At 38.5% G+C, this 20,250-nt stretch overlaps 1 protein-coding gene across 1 annotated transcript in view; it reads right to left on the reverse strand.

Moving 5' to 3' along the window:
• The window catches only part of MAT1A (methionine adenosyltransferase 1A), a 41,718-nt gene that overhangs the window by 15,333 nt on the left and 6,135 nt on the right, over positions 1-20,250 (reverse strand). The window contains exons 2-5 of the mRNA XM_043982960.1: positions 17,389-17,466; positions 14,273-14,395; positions 5,353-5,465; positions 2,369-2,512 (exon numbers count right to left, since the gene is read on the reverse strand). Coding sequence (XP_043838895.1) covers positions 2,369-2,512; positions 5,353-5,465; positions 14,273-14,395; positions 17,389-17,466 — 458 coding nt within the window. The remainder of the gene's footprint in view (positions 1-2,368; positions 2,513-5,352; positions 5,466-14,272; positions 14,396-17,388; positions 17,467-20,250) is intronic.

Here is a 20,250-nt window from a genome sequence, read left to right on the forward strand (position 1 = left end):
TGGTATAGCAGGTCAAAAGAGGCAAATATTACACTGGGCTGATCAGGTCAGAGGATGCTTCACCAAGAAATAAGGACTTAAATTCTGAAGGATGGGTAAGAATTTGATAGACAGGGGGCAGCTAAGTGGCTCATGGTATAAAGCACCAACCCTGGATTCAGGAGGACCTAAGTTCAAATCTAGCCTCAGACACTTGACACTTACTAGCTGTGTGACCCTGGCCAAGTCACTTAACCCTCATTGCCTGCCCACCCCACCCCCTCCTGCAAAAAAAAATCTATAGATAGCCAAAAGAAGGGAAGTGTTTCAGGCAAGGAGAAAGGTATTTACAAAAAAGCATGTTCAAGATATACAGTGAAGGGATCATGTGGAAGAGTAGATCATCATATTTGGAAGGTAGATTGGGATTCATTGCCTAAGAACCTGAATGTCCAACTAAATCACTTGATCTTTATTTAATGGGAGAGAGGGAACCACTGAAGATTTTTGAGCAGAGATATGAAATTATGAAGTCATACTTTAGGGAATCCAATCTAATGGCTGTATGCAGAATGGATCTGAGGGAACCATAGAATCATAGCTTAAAACTAGAAGTGACTTTAGAAGCAACTGACTCCAACTCCCTTATTTTACAGATGAGGAAACTGAGCCACAGAGAGTTTTAAGTGACCTCCCCAGGGTCATATAGCTAGTAAGTGGCTGAGGCAGGACTCAGGCTCAGGTTTTTCTCATGATGCCACCTAGCTGCCTGGCAGAAGGTGAGATTGACTGTAGAAAGACTAGGTAGTAAGCTATTGTACTGATACAAGAGTCGGTTGATGAAGGCTAAGATCTGTATAATGGCAGTCACAATATAAAGAAAGGGATGAATCTGAGACTCATTTCAAAGGGAAATTGCCAATATTTAGTGACTAAATATCAGGAGAAAGAAGAAAATTATATCCAAGGTGACTCCAAAATTTTGAACACACGTGATTAAAAAAATAATTACAGAGGTTAGTTATAGTTCTGATAGGGGAAAGAAAACCAAGGAAGGAGACAGAATGGTCAGAGATAAGAAAAAAGATAGAGTAGTGTCATAGAGGCCAAAGAAAGAAAGTTCTAAGAAAGAAGTGGTCAATAGTACGGGCTACAGAGAAGTCAAGGAGGATGAGAATGAAGAAAAGAAACTGGAATTAGTGCCTAGGAAGTCTCTGGCACCAACATTTTGGGACAAGGGAGCTACAATGATTCTCCAATAAGCCATCCTAGACACTCTTAGCCCTCTGCTGATGTTGACCCATGAGACACTGTTAGGATTCCTTCCCACTACCAAACTCCTAATTACTTCCTTGCCTCCTCTAATCTCTTTTGAAGGTGTCCAGTGCCACTGTAACAGCAGGGAGCCACTTCTATCCTAGTACTCAAATTCTATCATGAGGACCCCTAATAAGGGATCTCAAACTCTCCTGCACCTCCTCCCTACAACTCATCCTGGGAGTTGTCCAATGCAACCACACCCAAATAGAGGCAGTCTATACTTCCATGCTGCCTGTCCAACTCAGCTATAAAATGGGTATCCTACCCTTTTCTTGAGTATCACCTCCCTGTGTTCCATCCCCCTCTTCTAAGTGACTACCAAGTTTGGCAGCAAGGTGGTATAGTATATAGAACTCAGGATTTTGAATCAGACAGAGCTAAGTTCAAATCTTTTTTCATAAATGTACCAGCTATGTGACCCTGAGCATGTCACTTAACCTCCCTCAGTCTCATCTGCAAAATGGAGATAATAATAGCATCTGCCTTGCAGGGCTATTGTAAAGATCAAGTATAATAACATACACAAAGTGCTGTGAAGACTCTACATAATTTCTAGATAAATGCTAGGTGGTAACAGTAGCAGTAGCAGCAGCAGCAGCAGCAGCAGTAGTAGTAGTAGTAGTAGTAGTAGTAGTAGTAGTAGTAATAGTAGTAGTAGTAGTAGTAGTAGTAGTAGTAGTAGTAGTAGTAGTAGTAGTAGTAGTAGTAGTAGTAGTAGTATGACTGGAGAGAGCCCCACCATTCTACAGCCTTTTCTCCTAATTCTCTAGGGTAGCCTGGTACAACTACATCTCAAGGGCTCTAACACCTCACTCACCACCTCCACCTCATCTCAGGAGTGAAAGAAGATTGCCCCCAATCAATTGGAGCCAGCTCTCTTCTGTTATTTGTATGCTGAAATGTTCGAGTTGAGGATAAATGTTAATTTCATAATGAAAATATGTTAAAAATTAATCTGTGTCTCTAAGTATACCATTTTAACCTGGTGAGGGACAAAATTTAAGCAAAGTTTGAGAATGTTGAAATTGCTGGTCAGTGGCCCTCTATAGACAATCAAAAGAAGAGTTACCTGAGTTTTGGAGTCGGGTCTTAGCCAGGGAAGAACCCCTGTGCGCCTCAGATCTGCCAACCGGGCATTGAGCTTATGAGCAAGTATAATGGTGAGAGGCATACATTCTTCTGTCTCATCTGTGGCATAGCCAAACATCAAACCCTACATCAAAAAGAAGAAAGGGAGAGGAAAAAAGAACATGTCAGTATCCCAACTATATGTGGTTGTACCCTGGGGTTAATTGGCTCCTTGCTCCAGATAATTCCTCCCAGGTTCCTTAACAAGTCCTGCCAAAATGTCCCCATTCTCAAAGTAATTGACAAAGAAGGCCATACACTGAGGGAGGCATTAAGTTCATATAAATGTAAAGTATGGTTAATAACTGGATGAAAAAGAAAATAATTGGTGTCTTAATGGACATGGTGCTTCTTAAAAGAGGGAGCTCATTTTGAAAACATGGGAATCCATTCAGTCTCAAACCAACCAAATATAAATTTAGAGTCATTTATATCTATAAACACATAGGTGTGGATGATGCCCCCCCAAAAAAGAATTTCATGCTACAACATTTGAGCTTCTTGAATTCTTAATTTAACCCTCAAAGCTGACCCTTGTAGATTTTGAAATTCCATTAGAATTGAGAAATGCTCTTTTTGTTTTCTAATAAAATTACAAAAGGATTTTTTTTTATTTGGACATTACTGTCCATTATCCATGAGTGGAATGAGAAATTGAACAACTTGACATGGATTAGTGTTATAAGCTTAAGAAACCAGATTCTGAGAAAGAAACCCGAACAGAGATTGTGGACCATTCACCCAGCTCTAAAAGGGCCATAGGCTGAGAAATATACAACCAGGAAATAATGACTAATTTAATATCTAAATTCCTCTAGAGACTCACAGCCCTATTGAGCATCCTCTAACTTATACTTGGGCGCTATTCAACTGCATTCCATTTCACTTTGAACTTTCCAAGTCAGATCCACTACCAGTTGGGAAGCAGTTTTAGCTCCAGTATTTTGCTATGACATTATGTTCCCCTCTCTTCTTATTTATGCTTTTGGAACTAAATATAATATATACCAAATATCCAGATTTCAGTGCAAAAGAATGTATGGACTTTTTTCTTCATTATCTATTTTTAAATAGATCTTCACACATCTCTCTCTCGTCTTTTTTCACAAACTCCAAGAAAGAAAAGCTTTTTATTTGCATTGCCTCTACTTTCTTATTTCCCTGTCACCTCTCAGGCTCTTGTAATCTGGATTCTGATCCCACCCTTTTATCAAAACTTCTCTGTAAGGTCACCAAAGATCATTTATTTGCTCCATCTAGTTTTCTTTTCTCAGTTCTCATCCTTCTTGTTTTCTCTGCAATGTCTGCTACTGCTGACCATATCCCTTAAAGAGTCTCTCCTTCCTGGATCTTTCTGGCATTGCTTTCTTCCATCTGACCATTCCTTCTCAATCTCTCAGTGATCCCACAATTACAGATAATGCAAATAGTGGTCTGAGCCCTGTATTAGACATCAATTACCACAACCCACCCAGCTGAGTTTCCTACACAGTAAGTAGGAGGATTTATCATAGAAACTGCGTCAAACACATAAAACTTTTGGATTTGCTCTAATTTATAATTTAGAACCAGCTACTTCTAGATTGAAGTCTTCTTTGATTTAAACTATTTGCTCATTGTTCTGCTATTCTGCCAAAGATAAATGGCCAGATGGGGAAACTCCCTCTGCCAAAGCAGGTTGGCACTTTGTCTTCAACTTAGAGCCTTAGAGAGTTATTTACAATTCTGAGAAATTAAGTGATTTGCCCAGGGTTACATAGGCAGAACTATGAACCCAAGTCTGCCTGCAAGTTGACCTTTCTCTCCACCATGCCATGCTAATTCTTATAATAATAAAAGCTTACACTTACATACTGATTTAAGTTGTGGGAAGCATTTTATATACATCATCTCACTTGACCCTCAAAACAACTCTATGAGATATGTGCTATTATTATCCCCATTTTAAGAAGAGGAAATTGAATGTCAGAGAAGCTAAGTGACTTTCCCATGATCATCCAGCTCATAAATATCTAAGGCAGGATTCAAATTCAGGTCCCTATGGACGCCAATATGCATACTCTTATACCATACTGCCTTCTCTATATAGAGATCACATATATCATATGAGTTTATTAGTTTCTCATGCTCTACAATAAGAAGTATGCTGGTAAGCATTTAATAACCAGCTCTCTGGGGGAAAAGTACACATGACATATTTTTAGTTTAACCTGCATTATTAACATTTTCTCCAGCACTATCTTAAGTCTAGTCAATCCACAAGCAAATCAAGCCCTGATTTGTAGCATTTGCCAGTTTTCAATGTGTAAATGTTCACACTGAAAATTTAACAATTGATCCTCAATAGCCAGTAAGCATTGGCTTCAGCACACCTCAGTATCCTGTGTTTGATGTAACATGAGATTTTTATGGTGATTCTGACCTTTGAAATTTTATTAAGCTTATTTTGTATTACTTATAAATACTCTCTCAGAGGTCTGTCCATCAGACCATACTCATGTTAATTGCCATCTATCCAACTGCAAATACCTCATAGTAAATCAATCTTTCTTTGATGGAGGACAACAAGAACTGAAAAAGAGAAGAAGCAATATCCGCTTATACAAAGCCTGAAGGTTCTTCCCAAGTCCTAAGGCACTTTGGAAATCAATGAGAGAAGTTTATTTGATAGGATGGGGGTGGAGGGAGAAGGAGAAGGAAAAGTTGTTGGCAATACTGTCACCTACTGGGCTTGCCCCACAATTTGTAACTGGATAGAAATAACACAGAGAAAGCAAACACAATGTGGTATCAATAGTTAGGAAATTCAAATAATTGAGGTATTCTAAAAAACAGAGCCCATTTCCTTTCTGGAATGAACATACAGAATAATTGACTAACCAGGACTGAATTATGGCTTTGCTAAGGTTAATAATACTTAGTCACCTGATCTCCAGCACCAACATCTTCTTCATTTCTGTCTAAATGCACGCACTGAGCAATATCTGAAGATTGTTGTTCCAGGGCTACTAGCACATTGCAGGTCTTGAAGTCAAAGCCTGTGGGGGAGGAAAAGCAGATTATGAGCTGATACACATTTCACAGGTGAGCTGGACAGAGGCCAGTTCCCCAAGTGAACACAGGATGGCCTTGCTCAATTCCTAACCCTGGCTAGGGTCCCTACCTTTTTTTCCCCTCTTTCATTTATACCTCCAGGGAAATATCTTCTCTCTGCCTCTTTTGTATAAGATAAAGTTAGGCACAAACTAAAACCAAGACAAGAAATGGATGACTGATCTGGGGTAATGATAGTACCTATCTCCCAGGTTTGTGATAAAGGTAAAATAAAATAAAACTGTTAAAGTTCTTTGCAAAACTGAAAGCACTAACTAGTTAGTCAACAAGAATTGATTAAGCACCTATTACAAGGGGGCAGCTAGGCAGTACAGTGGATAAAGCACCAGCCCTGGATTCAGGAGGACCTGAGTTCAAACCTGGCCTCAGACACTTGACACTTACTAGCTGTGTGACTCTGGGCAAGTTACTTAACCCTCATTGCCCTACTAAAAAAAAGCACCTATTATGTGCCAGACACTGTGCTAAGCTCTAGCAAAAGCAAGAAATGGTCCTTGCCCTCAAGGAGTGCACAATTTAATGGAGCCAGAACAAGCAAACTGCTATGTATACTCAAGATCTACGCAAGATAAATTGGAGGTAATCAACAGAGGGAAGGCTCTAGCACTGTGATGGTTGTTGTTGTCATTGTTGTTGTTGTTACCATGTGCCTATCTGTAAACCCAAAGAAGCAAGGGTAGAGCTCGAGAGAGTCAAAGTCACAGAATAGAAAATGTAACCTGTCCCGTTCTGCTAGATAAAGGGGTCCCAAAAAAGGACACTTTTTTAATGCATTCGGGGTTAAGTGACCCACACAGGGTCACACAGATAGTAAGTGTCCAAGGTCATATTTGAACTCAGGTCCATCTGACTCCAGGGCCAGTGCTCTATTCACTGTACCATTTAGCTTCCCTGATTTTATTTGTTGTTGTTGTTTGATTGATTAGTCTGTCTGACTCTCCGTGACCCCATTTGGTGTTTTCTTGGCAAAGACACTGGAGTGGGTTACCACTTCCTTCTCCAGCTCATTTTACAGATGAGGAAACTGAGGGGTTAAGTGACTTCATCCAGGTCACACAGTAAGTCTCTGAGCCTGGATTTGAACTCAGGTCTTCCTGAAATAGCACTGAGTTGGGAGGCAGGGAGGGCCTGGGTTCCAATCCCAGCTCAGCCACAGACTAGCTGTATAATTTTGGGACAAATCCCACCACCTCTGTGAGTCTCAGTTTCCTTACTTTTGAAGTAACGGGGTTTGGGAGGGGGGATTGAGAAGATTATCTCAACATGGGACAATTAAAAAAACACTAGTCATTTTATCCTAAAATGACACAAACCCACCATAGAAATCTTACTTCATCTCATGAAACATTTCCATCTGTCATGGCTGGAATTCTACACAACCATTCAAATATTCCATTTCAGAGCCAGAGACCTATTCCTCCTTGGCTATTGTTATGTTTTGTACACTGAAAACTAGCTTAATGTGAGCAACTCCATAAAAAGCCTAGCATTCAAGGTGGTCTGAAGATGCCAACAATGTGAATAAATCAAGATTAAGACCAAGGGATATTCCCTCCCCAAGTGACTGGGCTAAAAATACCTCCTGGGCTCCTCCAGGTGAATCCCAACAACCAGAGCCTTTTCAGACACTCAATACCAGTGATGGATTTTGTATGTGGACAGAGAGCGACATAGACACATGTTCCAAAGGGCCTATCAATATCACAAATGGGAGGAGAGCCCTTCACTGCAGAGGCAATTATGTGAGAGGATTAGCCAAAGGGTCATAGGGAGAAGCCTGGTCCATTCCTCAGGAATTCACTAGTCAATGGACTTGCTCTGAAGGATGGTTGAAAGCAAAGCAGGAACTCAGAGAGAGTCTGTGTACCTCAGTCCCAGGGGACGGATAATGAGATCTAACTGCACCTTCCTGCTGTCCATTAACATGGTACAGTGGAAATAGAATTGCCTTTAGAGTCATAAAAACTGGGTTCAAATGTCCCCTCTGACGAATACCCTCTGGGTCACCTTGGACAACTCACTTACCTCTCTGTGTCTCAATTTCCTCAACTGTAAAGTGAGGGGGACTGGGCTACATAGCCTCTGGGCCCCTTCCAACTCAGGTCTATGATCCCCTCAGCAGAAAAGGTCACCCTGTCAGGCATTTTTGCTTAACTGTTTTCCTTAGTTACAAGAGAGGGTTCAATCCCTGAGGGAGGGCAGTATTTCTAGTAATGGCGGTGATGTAACAAAAGGCATCAACATCTTTTTTTTTTTTTAAGATGGAACCTATGAGACAGAAACAGAAGTAGCTGCAGTGTGTGAAAAGAAAGGACAGTGACAAAAATCACCCTGGACTAAAGCAACAAACACATGATAGAACAGCAGAATAAGGTGTGCTGCCCGACTGCAACAGCCAGAGATTTCCTGAAACATTCTCCATGCCAGATGATGATCAAATAAAAAATAAAGTCTAGCACCTGTGTTCAACAGTGAGAGAGAGAGAGAGAGAGAGAGAGAGAGAGAGAGAGAGAGAGAGAGTCACAGAGCTGCGCAGGTGTCACAGGATGGAAACAAACATTTATTAAATGCTAACATGTGCCTGGCACTTTAACATCTCATTTGATCCTCACAACAACCCTGCGAGGTAGGTGATGTTATTATCCACATTTCACAGTTTAGGGAATTGAGTCAGACAGAAGTAAAGGCACTTGGTCAGGGTCACAGAGTTAAAAAGTGTTGAGGCTGGATTTGGCTTTAGGTCTTCCTGACTCCATGCCTGGTGGTCTGTGCCACTTAGCAGTCATAGACAACAGTCCATGTGTCATCTGCTATAGCAAGATGGGCTCATGAGGAGATAAAAACGAGCTTTGGAGTCACTCTCTCACTTTCCTCTCCCCTGACCATTTCTAGGGGAAATCCCTTCTGGGAATTGTCTCTTGTAAAGACAAAGACAAAAAGTCATTCGAATAAGTTCTGAATAAACCAAAATAAAATGATTTTCCTGGTAGAACATGTTGACAGTTCTGTCTGGCAAAACATGCCCATTTGGCATTTCAGGAAGGTTAAATAATTTTGAACAGAATGTTCCTTGGAGATGTGTCATATAAGTAGGCTCCTAAGAACTAGCAAAGTGGAGAGAAGTATTTACTTCACACATTTCTCTTAGCCTTCTTGGGCCTCAGTTTTCTCATCTGTAAAAATGAGTTTGACAAGATGATCTGTGAGCTCTCCACCAGCTCTAAATCTATGAGCTATGATGGTCTGTCACAAAGAGCTGGGTTCAAATCCTGCCTTGAACACAACTGTTGTAACTCTGGAAAAGTGTGCTTCAGTTTCCTCCTCTGTAAAATAAGTCCATTGGTCTCTGAAGTCCCTTTTAGTTCTAAATAGATGCCCCTATAGTTTTTTTTTATCTTCTTGTCTATAATGCTTAATCAGAATGATAGCTGAGCATTTAGGGGTATTGTCTCATTTGCGTATAAGGAGAATATAGTTAGAACCTCAAGGATGTTCTCTCCTCTCCCCAACCTCACTTCCTTAAGAGAAGCCAATGGAGACATTAAGCAACAGTTCAAGAATTCTGAAGTGCCAAATGTTCCCACATTCCTTGACTATGGCCAACTCAACCCAAAGCTGTGTTGCCTCATTGGAGAATGGGTGTTCAAATGTTAGTTTCACATCTTCAAGCATTCCTATAATCTCCTGTCTAGTGGATATGAGATATGCTACTCCTCCCCCACCTTTTCCACCATTATTATTATTGGCTGGCGAAATTTTCAATCACAACCAAACTCTCATGAGTAATACAACCAATAAAAATCATCCAAAACTTTTGGTTGACCTGATATTGGTTGATAGCTCAATCAACCAGTGATAAGGGTGGAAAGGGGGAGAGGGAAGAAATCAGCAAATAATACTTTGGGGACAGAGTGCACACCTGCAAGGTATTTTATCATGGGCAGAATTTTATTAAAATCTGGGTCTCCAGCAATTCAAGTCACATTTTCTCACTCATGTAGGTAGTGCTTAGACAATGCGGATATATGTGTGTATGTATATGTTTACATATGTGTATGTATATACAGAGAGAGAGAGAGAGAGATAGATAGATAGATAGATAGATAGATAGATAGATAGATAATCTATGCGGTATTACAAGGGCTACTGTTCCCATTTTATAGATGAGGAAACAGGCTCAGATTATAGATAAGGCAACTGAGGCTCAGATAGGTTAAGTGACTCAATTATGGTCATATAATTGGTAAATATCACAAACTAGAGATAAGGATGAGGATATAGGCTAGATGTGATTTCATTGGAGTAAGGAGAACTTCCCCCTTTCAGTGCAGGTTGGCACCGTCTCTAAAATTTCTAACTAATCTCAGAGAGTTCTCTAAAGCATTGAGAGATGACCTGATTTGCCAGCGTGTCTGAGACAGAACTATACCAGTGTCTTCTCAATTCCAGATCTGGCAGTGTCCATTGTGCCAAATTGCTTCTTATACTTAGAGGGATTCTGTAGACTGCCCCATAAATTCAAATTAAAGTTATCTAAAAACAGGGAAGCTTGGTAACAGAACATAATTATTATATAAAATAATGAGGGAATTTTTATTTCCTTTAAAGCAGATGAGCCAGACACTTGACTCTGCTGTAGTGGAAAACTCCTGCACTTGATTCCTTCCCTCTGCTATCTCACTAAACTGGCCTGCTTTCTATTCCTTGAAAAGGACACTGCATCTCCTATCGCCATGCCTTTGCACTGGCTGCCCTCCATGTCTACAATGTTCAGCCCCTCACCTCCATCTCTTTAGTTTCCCTGGCTTTCTTCAAGACTCAACTCTAATCCCACCTTCTACAGGGGGTCTTTCCCAGTACCCCAAATTACTAGTGCCTTCCTCTCATATTACCTTCTATCTATCTATCTGTCTATCTATCTATGTATCATCTCTAGATGTGTATCTAGATATCTAGATCTAGATCTGTAGCTATCTAGATATAGATATCTATAGATCTATCTATCTAGATATGTATGGATAAATCAAAAAAATAGATAGAGAAAGAAATAATGACTCTTGTGTGTAAACTGTATACTTAGCTATTTACATGTTGTCTCCTCCCTATCCATTCTAAAAGACCATGGTTAAATACAATCACATCTATGATGCTGATCCCACCAGATGATTCTAAGATTTCCTGCCTGTGAAGTCTTATGACTTATACATAGCTTCATAGCCTCTCTCAAGTACATCCCCTTCTCTCTTCTAACATTGCAAGACCCTGGTGCAGGTACTCATCACCTCATGGCTGGATTATTGAAATAGACTGCTGGTGGGTCTCCCTGCCTCGAGTCTCTCCAGTCCATTCTCCACTCAACTGTCAAATTGATCTTCCTAAAGTTGGTTGGTTGTCCTTTGTTCTTGAAGAGGACCAAAATGACATCACTATGTTGGGGTCAAGGTACAGTGTGTCCATCTTTGGCTCATAAGACTAATATGAGCTTGGAAGGCTCTACCATTGGTCAGACTAAAATAGTCCATATTCTTCCTAAAGTATAGCTCTTAACATGTCACCACCCTACCCCACCCCCACTCTACCAACTCCAGTGGTTCCCTATTACTGCCAGGATCAAATATACAATCCTGTTTTGTTTTTAAAGTCCTTCATAATCTGGTCCTGTCCTATATTTCCTGGTTCCTTATACCATACTCTCCTCTGTGATCCAGTGACACTGACCTCCAATGTTATCTAGTGTTAGTCTTCCAATGTGACAGTCCATCTTTTTTCTTGCTCTGTCCCCTTACAATTGTTATTGGTATATATTGGTTCTTTTATCCTGCCCCCCTTACAGTTGTTATTGGTTATATTGGTTCTTTTATCCCGCTTACTCTATGGCAAGCTTCCTAAGAGCAAGCACCATGTATCACTCATTTTTGCATTTCTCATAACACTTGCTATCATACCTTGCATATAGTAGGTGTTCAATAATTAATTTTTGAATTTAAGTTATTTTGTTTACAATATAGTAGAACAATTAGCCAACTAAATAACCTGAAATCACTTCCACTGTGAAGGATAATTGTCATTTCTAGTAATATACTATACCTTAGGCTAAGCCTTTGTTGTTCAGTCATTTGGGATTTTTCTTGGCAAAGATACTAAAGTTGTTTGTGCTTTCCTTCTCCAGCTCATTTTACAGATGAAGAACTGAGGCAAACAGGGTAAAGTGACTTGCCCAAGGTCACACAACTTATGTCTGAAGCCAGATTTGAACTCAGGAAGATGAATCTTCCAGACTTCAAGCCCAGTACTCTATCCAGTGCACCACTTAGGTGCCCTTAGACTAAATCTAAATCCCTACTAAAAAATGAACTTGACAAATTGAAACATAAGTAAGAAAACTTAAGCACTTTTTAAACTACCAGTAGACAAGTATTTGTTTATCTCACCCAAGTTGAGGGTAGAGGAGAATACAAAGTAGTATAAAAAAAATTATCCCTGCCCTCAAGAAATTTAAAATCCACCTGGGAACTCCATACTGTCAAACATTTCCAACAATAACAAACAATAAAATACTACAACTATGTGCTAGATTTTATGGCACTATAGATATAAACCGTGAGCTCAGAGCAGAGGGAAGTCAATGTAGATTCTAATAGTCCAAGAAGTTGTCACTGAGAAACTGGGACTTGAGGTAGGTACTAATAACCTTAATAAAGACAAATATGGCTTAAATGCTCTGATCAAGACAATGATTCTAGACAATTCCAAAGGACTTATGATGGAAAATGCTGTCCACTTCCAAAGAGAGAACTTATGAATTGAGTGCAAATTGAAGTGTCATTTTTTTCATTTTATTTTTCTTGCTTTTTGATTATATGGCTAATATGGTTTTTTTTCATGATTTCACATGTGTAATTAATATCATATTACTTGTCTTCTCAGTAAGTGAGGGAGGGGCAAGTAGGAAGGAGAAAATTGGGAATTCAAAAGTTTTTAGAACAATGTCAAGAATAAATATTTTTTAAAAATAAGATCAAATGAAAAAATAAAGATGAAATATATTAGGAAAACGATTAACCTTGACAATAGAAGTATAAATAATATCAGTGAATTTTTAAATATTTTCTCTACTTTGCACTGTATTAGTAATAGTGATAGTAATAACGGTAGAAATGATAGTTAGCCCATATATTGCTATAAAGTTTATAAAATATTTTATCTGATCCTCACAACAATATTATGAGGTAAATCCTATTATTATCCCCATTTTACCTAACTTTAGCTCAACATGCTCCTAATGTGGCTGTGCTAAGAGCCAAAAAAACAGGTAATGAGTCCAATGGCAAAATGTCTTTATAATATCTTTTTGTCATCATAGGATTCAAAGTGTCATTGTGACATTTTGTGTTTGGGGGACTTTCCTGGGAGAACAAGTGGTAAGTAAGTCAATGGTGAAAAGGCCTTTTCTACAACATATGGTGCTTTGTTTTGTTTTTTAATTTTATTTATTTATTTGTTTGTTTGTTTGTTTATTGCAGGGCAATGAGGGTTAAGTGACTTGCCCAGGATCACAAAGCTAGCAAGTATCAAGTGTCTGAGGCCAGATTTTGAACTCAGGTCCTTCTGAATCCAGGGCTGATGCTTTATCCACTGTGTCACTTAGCTGCCCCATAGCAACGACCCACTCTTTAGTGTGGTTTTTTTGGTTGTGTTTTTTCTTCAGGGCAATGAGGGTTAAGTGACTTGCCCAGCGTCACACAACTAGCAAGTGTCAAGTGTCTGAGGCCGAATTTTAACTCAGATCCTCCTGAATCCAGAGCCGGTGCTTTATCCACTGAACCACCTAGCTGCCCCCTACAATATATAATGTTAAAGAGATTCCCAAGTCCCAGAGAAGGGAAATTTCTAGCCCATGGTCATATGGTTAGTATGTGTCAACGGTGAGACTTGAACCCAGGTCTTTGAAAGAGCAAGCTCCCTTCCACCAGGTTGCCTTTATGTGTGCTTTATTTTGCCTTCAATTATTTTATTTTATTTTTTCCAATTTATTATTTATTTACTTTAACATCCTTTTTAAAATTTTGAGTTCCAAATTCTCTCCCTCTACTTCTGTTCGGACCCTCTCCCACTGATTGAGAAGGCAGGCAATATCATCCCTGTGTTTCATTATGCAATTCTTATGCCAGTCTTCATCATCTGGCCTTGAATGCAAAGTCACATGGCATTTACCATTATTTCAAGAGAGCTACCTTGCTTTCATTTCTAGGTTTACTGCCATTGAGGTAGCTAGGGACACCCACCGTTATGAAATATCTAATATTAGCAATTCAACTTCAGGTTCCTGATCTTTTCATCAAGTACAATTTTCTAATTAATCACTTGATTTTCACTCTTTCCTATTTACAACAGCAGACTAATCTTAGAATGCACTTAGAAAGAAAGAGTACAAAGTCCTTGGGAAGGACAACATTCATAGGTGATGTTTGTGCTTCCAAAGATAAAGCTTCTCATTTGTTTAAATAAGATATTTTGACTACTAAGGTCACCCACCCATGGGATCAAATGATGCCATAACAAACAACCTGAACAGAAATGCATTTTCATTTAAGTCTAAATTTCTATACTATCAGGAGTATTTACCTACAGGTGTTTTACCCATAAAGGCATCTGAGCAGCCTCCAAATAAATCTGCTTTCACCCCAGATAGTTAATTCAAATATGCTTTTCAATGCATTTTCTCCCCTACCTTTGGCTGAATCATCATAGCCTATGTGTTTAATGGTGTCCCGGACTACACGCTGATAATCCACCATGGCAACTGAAGAGATCTCCCCACATAGTAGGACCATCCCAGTTTTGCAGACAGTCTCTGTGAAGGACAGAATAGATGAAAACTTAGACCACACATTTCAAGGCAACAAAGGCTCCATACTGCCTGACATGTACCTCAGAGACATTTAAAAATCTGAAGGAGACTGAATGGCAGAGCTATAACTAGCATAAGGTGACTGGGGCTTTGTTCCAGGTCACTGATATAGGCAGAGAGCATGTTTTCTCTTCACAGCAATCATCCTGCTTGTCATCCTCTATGTCACCACACAGCACAATTTCTATCCAATCCCCTTCCCTACCAGAGGGCAAACAGTGGCCCATAATCCCTCTCTCAACTCCTGCATAATGTGGGGGACTAGGGGTCAGACTCTCCCCTTGCACAACTGCACCTTTGGTCAGACTATGCTTTGTATATGTCCTTTGAAATTAGTTTTAGCATGAAACCAAATGAGCCCTGTAACCTTCAAAAAATCACTATGGAAAGAGCACTGTCTATAGATCCCAGGGACCCAGTTCAGATGCCACCTCTGACATTTCCTATCTTTGTGACTTTAGAAGTCACTCAACCTCCCTAGGTCTCAGTTTCCCTATCTGTAAAATAATGGAGCTGGACAAGAGGGCCTCTGGTGTCCTTTCCAGTAAGTAACCTATCATCTTATGGTCCTTCTGGTTTTAGATTCCTTACCTATCAAAGGATAGAGTTGGGCAAAGTTGATCTTTAAAAACTTTTCCAACTCAAAAATTCTATAAATCTATCATTATAATCCTGAGTCTTATTAAAATCAAAGGAATATGGAAAAAGAACATCCCCTTAATGTCAAAATGAAGAACCTTGTACCTTATACAGGTCTAAGAAATACTGATAGAGAATGATAATGATGTGAATGAAATTTAGATGGTGCCTCTGATTCAATTAAACAATAATATACCTTGCTCTATCTACTGGCTTAATAAGGAACCACAAGAGGATATTATGACATATATGGGAGAATAATTTAACTTTAACCAACAGACTAGTGCAAAAATAATAACCCCCTAGAAAATCACTCTACTGTCAAATGCTATCATGAATTAGAAATTATATATGAAAAAAAAATCCTTTAAGCCAGAGAGAGACATCTGTGTTTGTATCCCATTTTTGGTACAGTGAAGGCATCATTAACAGTTACTTTAAAGCTTTTGCTTGTTCCCAGGCACTGCCTAATAATTTCTCACACAAGGCCCAAAACTCTACATTGGTACTTCCCCCTGAATGAAGATGGGAACAAACTCTCTAGGACTTTCTAATTGTTACCAAGCTCAGAGACAGTCTATGTACAGCATTATTCTCCCAGGAAAGGTAACTTATCTAGGACCACTAAAATACCAAGAAGAAATACCAAAAAAATTAAAAAGACTACTAATTTTTCACATAACAATGATTTCATCTGTACAATTGGGAAAAAATTCAGGCCACTGAATGATAGTGAATTTAGGAGATAGGCTATTTGGAGCCTAGTATTGTCTGTGTCCCTAATTTGGCACATGACTCAGAAATAGACACAACCTCTCTGAGACTCAGGCTCCTCACATTTAAAATGAAAGGTTTGAACTAGATTATTTCTAAGGTCCCTTTCACCTCTAACATTTTAACCCAGCACTTAGCACAGTGCCTAGCCCCTATTAAGCACTTAATAAAAGCTCATTGACTGAGTAAAACACTACATTCCATGAGGCATGAAAGCATGACTCAATGCTCCTTTGGATATTTTGATCTCCAGGAGAAGAAAATAAATTTTACATGGACCCCAAAATGGATAAGACCTCTATTACATTTATAAAATGACACAAAACTAAAAGTGATAGCTATCAATGAATAATGGAATTGGAATCCCAAAGGATGTTGGCAGGGTAGAAAGTTGGGCTTAATCTAATAAGATAAAATTGTAAAGGTTTTACACTTTCAGATCTTAAAAAATAATTTCATAAGTATATAAGATGGAGGGATGTGGTTAACCTGCTGGTCATCTGAAAAAATTGATGGGGGGTGGGGGGTGGAGTGGGTTGAAACCAATGTAAGTTGACAGTATGACATGACTGTCAAAAAGATCATGTCAACATCCTGCAGTGAGAGATATAATGTTCAGGATTATGTAGGTGACGGTCCCATTGTACTCTGCCCTTATCAAGATACATCTGGAAAATGATGTTGTTACAGGCACAATATTTTAGGAAGGATATTGATAAGTCAGCAAATCTCCAGGAGAGAATGAGCAGAATTGAAGCTTTCTTGAACATGCCACATAAGGGTTAGGAGACAAAACCAGGGATATTTAGCCTAAAAATGTCTTGAGAGGAGAAAGTGATAATTCTCTTGAAGTAACTGAAAAATTGTCAAATAGAAGAAAGATTAGACCTGCTTTACTTGCCCCCCATAATAGTAATAACAACAAGAACAATAGCTAACATTTATATATTGCTATGTGCCAAATATTATGCTAAGAACTTTACAATTATTATCTCATTTGATCCTCACAACAACTAGGTGATGTTATTATTCTCCTTTTTACACATGAGGAAACTGGGGCAAACAGAGATTAAGTGACTTGTTCAGGGTCACACAAGTTTCCCCTGACTATAGGCCTAGCACTCTAGCCATTGTGCCACCTTTCTGCTAATATGGTAGGTGGCAGAACTAGGAGCCATAAGTCAGAATTATAGAGATGCAAATCTAGATTTGATTTAAGGAAAAATCATATGAACAACCAAAGCAATCCAGAAGTGGAATGGGTGCTTTTAGAGGTAATACACGTGTATGAATACATGTGCGCATGCACATGTGCGTGTATGAATACATGTGCGCATGCACGTGTGCGTGCATGCACACACACACACACACACACACACACCTCTAGTAAAGATCTTCAAAGAAAGGTTAGAGAATCACTTGCTAGCTATATGTGGAAAGGGTTGTTGCTCAACTATGGGTTGAACTGGATTGCCTTTGTGGTTCCTTCCAATGAAGAAATCATGTGATTTTGTGATACTTACCACAAGCAACCTTGGCATTTGGGTCTTGTTTAAGATGAGCATCCAGCACAGCATCACTGATCTGATCACAAATCTTATCTGGAAGAAGAAGAAAAATATGAGTCTAAAATAGTAAATACATAATATATGAATCAACAAATTCAATATATCATTAGCTATTTTAAAAAAAGACTATAATATTGGGTATCCAAGAAATGAGAAATCATTTCAAAGATTGTTTCCAGCACCACTCCTCTCCCACCCCAGCTTTGGGGTGATGCAGATTTTTGTCCTAATCCTGGAATTTCCTGTAGAGAAAAATATACGCCAAAAATAGTTACTCTAAGACCTCTGGGGTAATTCATATATGTTCTTCTAATAATCTTTTCATTCATCAACCTATATTTCGTAATTCCTGAGTTTGCATCTGGAAAAATCCTAGAAGCAGACACTAAAACACTTACTTCAATAGTAACAGGTTTAAAAGGTAAGGCAGTGAAATAGGATCAGACAATAGACTGGATGGGGGGGGCGGAGCAGTTTAAGATTCAGTGCACTAGGTTCAAAATGTTACATCTTAGCATGTATGAATTCTAAAACAAAAGTGACTAGAAGAATATCTCCAGATCAGTATATCAGTTTAAGATATTTTCATGAGAAATTCTCTAGCCTTCCTAGATAGTACCAAAATGCCACACATTCTCATTGATTTTGATGAGATGAATAGTTAACTGAAAAGTCCTGTCTAATGCTATCAGCAATCTATAAAAGAGAGCCTCAATCCATAGTCTGACAATGTTCTTCTCATATTTACTTAGGATGTCTTTGGCATCAATGATACTTTTAAAGAGGTATTCCAGAGCTGCACTTTCCAACCCAATTTGGTCACAAAGCAATTCAGAATTTGAGAAAGACCAACAAAATCACACACGTTAGTCAAAATATATTGCATTGCATTTGCACATAGGGAGAGGAGATAACTTTTGGATTGAGCAAATCAGCCTTATTTTCATACCAAAAAATCCATATTCGATACATATTTGATGTGTACATTATTTGATATTTAGTATTTTAGTGAAGAAATACAAAATTTTCCTATGCAACCATTATTCACATCTTGAAGAGCATCAAGTTCGGGGAAAACTTCTCCAGAAATAAAACATCATAACACTGTTACTTCAGGACAATCTAAGATGCCCTGTTCAAAGCTTAAGGAATAAAAAGCACTTTGACCTTACAAATACATCCTCAGATGTCAAGTTCAAGTTTCAACTTAGCTACAATTGGTTCTTTAAATCACTTTTTCTCCAGTGAGAAATAACTACTAAGAACAGGGCCACACAATCATGTGAATACTAATAATTAAACCAAGAAACTGTTAAGAATGTAGCCATGGAACAACAGTTATTGTATCTACATTGAATTCTGCTCTAGTTCAGACAGATAATAAACAATATGAAACTTGTTTATACTGTTGCCTTTTATCAATTTCCCCTACACTATTATATGCAATATTTACCTGGTATTACTATGCTTTCTTCATATTGTAGGCTCATTTTACCAGTGGGAATTTGCTTGTAATATTTTTTGTTTCTGTTTTTAAAAATATATATGCCTACAAGTGACTTTCAATTATTATCATAAAAATTATCACTCTAGAAAATGTATAATTGAATTTAATTGGGATATAAATCTGCTTTTAAAAATATTATGCCAAAGGCAGCTAGGTGGCTCAGTGGATAAAGTGCTGGCCCTGGATTCAGGAGGACCTGAGTTCAAATCCAGCCTCAGACACTTGAAACTTACTAGCTGTGTGACCCTGGGCAAGTCGCTTAACCTTCATTGCCCCACAAAAAAATATATTATGCCATGCATCCCCAAATCAAAAAGAATTTGTCTTAATATTTTCTACTGCACAAAATAATCTACTAGTCTGGAAATAGAAAGTTGAACATATATACAAATATTTTTCCACATAGAAATTTTCTCAATGAAACCAAAAGGGAAACATGTCTGGGATCCTTTCATGCTCCAACACTGTAAGTATTATATTGCACTATACATCATGTATTTTACTGTAAGTGTATTGTCAGAACAAAATTTTAAAACTCTCAAATATTCACTAAAAAGATGTTATTCTTCTAATAGTTCATATTATCTGAAGGGGGAGAAAACTGAGTATGAACTCTACTCATTATGCCCCAACATGAAATTTTGAATATAGTTACCTATGTACATAGTTTATAGAAAAATTCAAAGCACAACAGATTAAGAATTCTGAGGGGCCATCTAATCCAACCCCTTCTTTTTACAAATGTGGAATCTGAGTACAAAAAAGGGAATGACTTATCCAAGGTCACACAGGTAGTTAGCAGAAGTACATGCCAAATCCAGATTTATTATTATTATTATTATTATTATTCCAAATCCAGCACTCACACTGAAAAAATGTTTTCAAAACTCCTCATCTTGCTTTAACACTCAGAGCATCTGAACAGCGTCTACATGGTAGAAACCAGAGAGCCATTCAAGGGCTATGTGTCAACCAAATAACAATAGATTAGAATGAATAACCTCAATGACAATTTAATGAAGCATCACAATATTCCCCTGCCTGCCTCCCTGTCTCTCATTTATATGGGTGGGATAGAAAACAGGAAATAAAATCTCATGATGTCAAAATACCACAACTGGATATACTTGAATACATACAGAAGAAGCAGCCAAAACTGCACCCAACTGAAGAAAGGGTATAATAATTATAATTCAATTCAGCAAACATCTATTAAATGCCTACTATATGTAAGGAACAATGTTGGGTTCTAGGGATTGCAACTTATCTTCTATTGCCAAGTGCTTTGTACACCTCAGGGTACCTCTGAG

Source organism: Dromiciops gliroides, chromosome 2, assembly GCF_019393635.1.
Source record: "Dromiciops gliroides isolate mDroGli1 chromosome 2, mDroGli1.pri, whole genome shotgun sequence".
Classification (NCBI taxonomy): domain Eukaryota; kingdom Metazoa; phylum Chordata; class Mammalia; order Microbiotheria; family Microbiotheriidae; genus Dromiciops; species Dromiciops gliroides.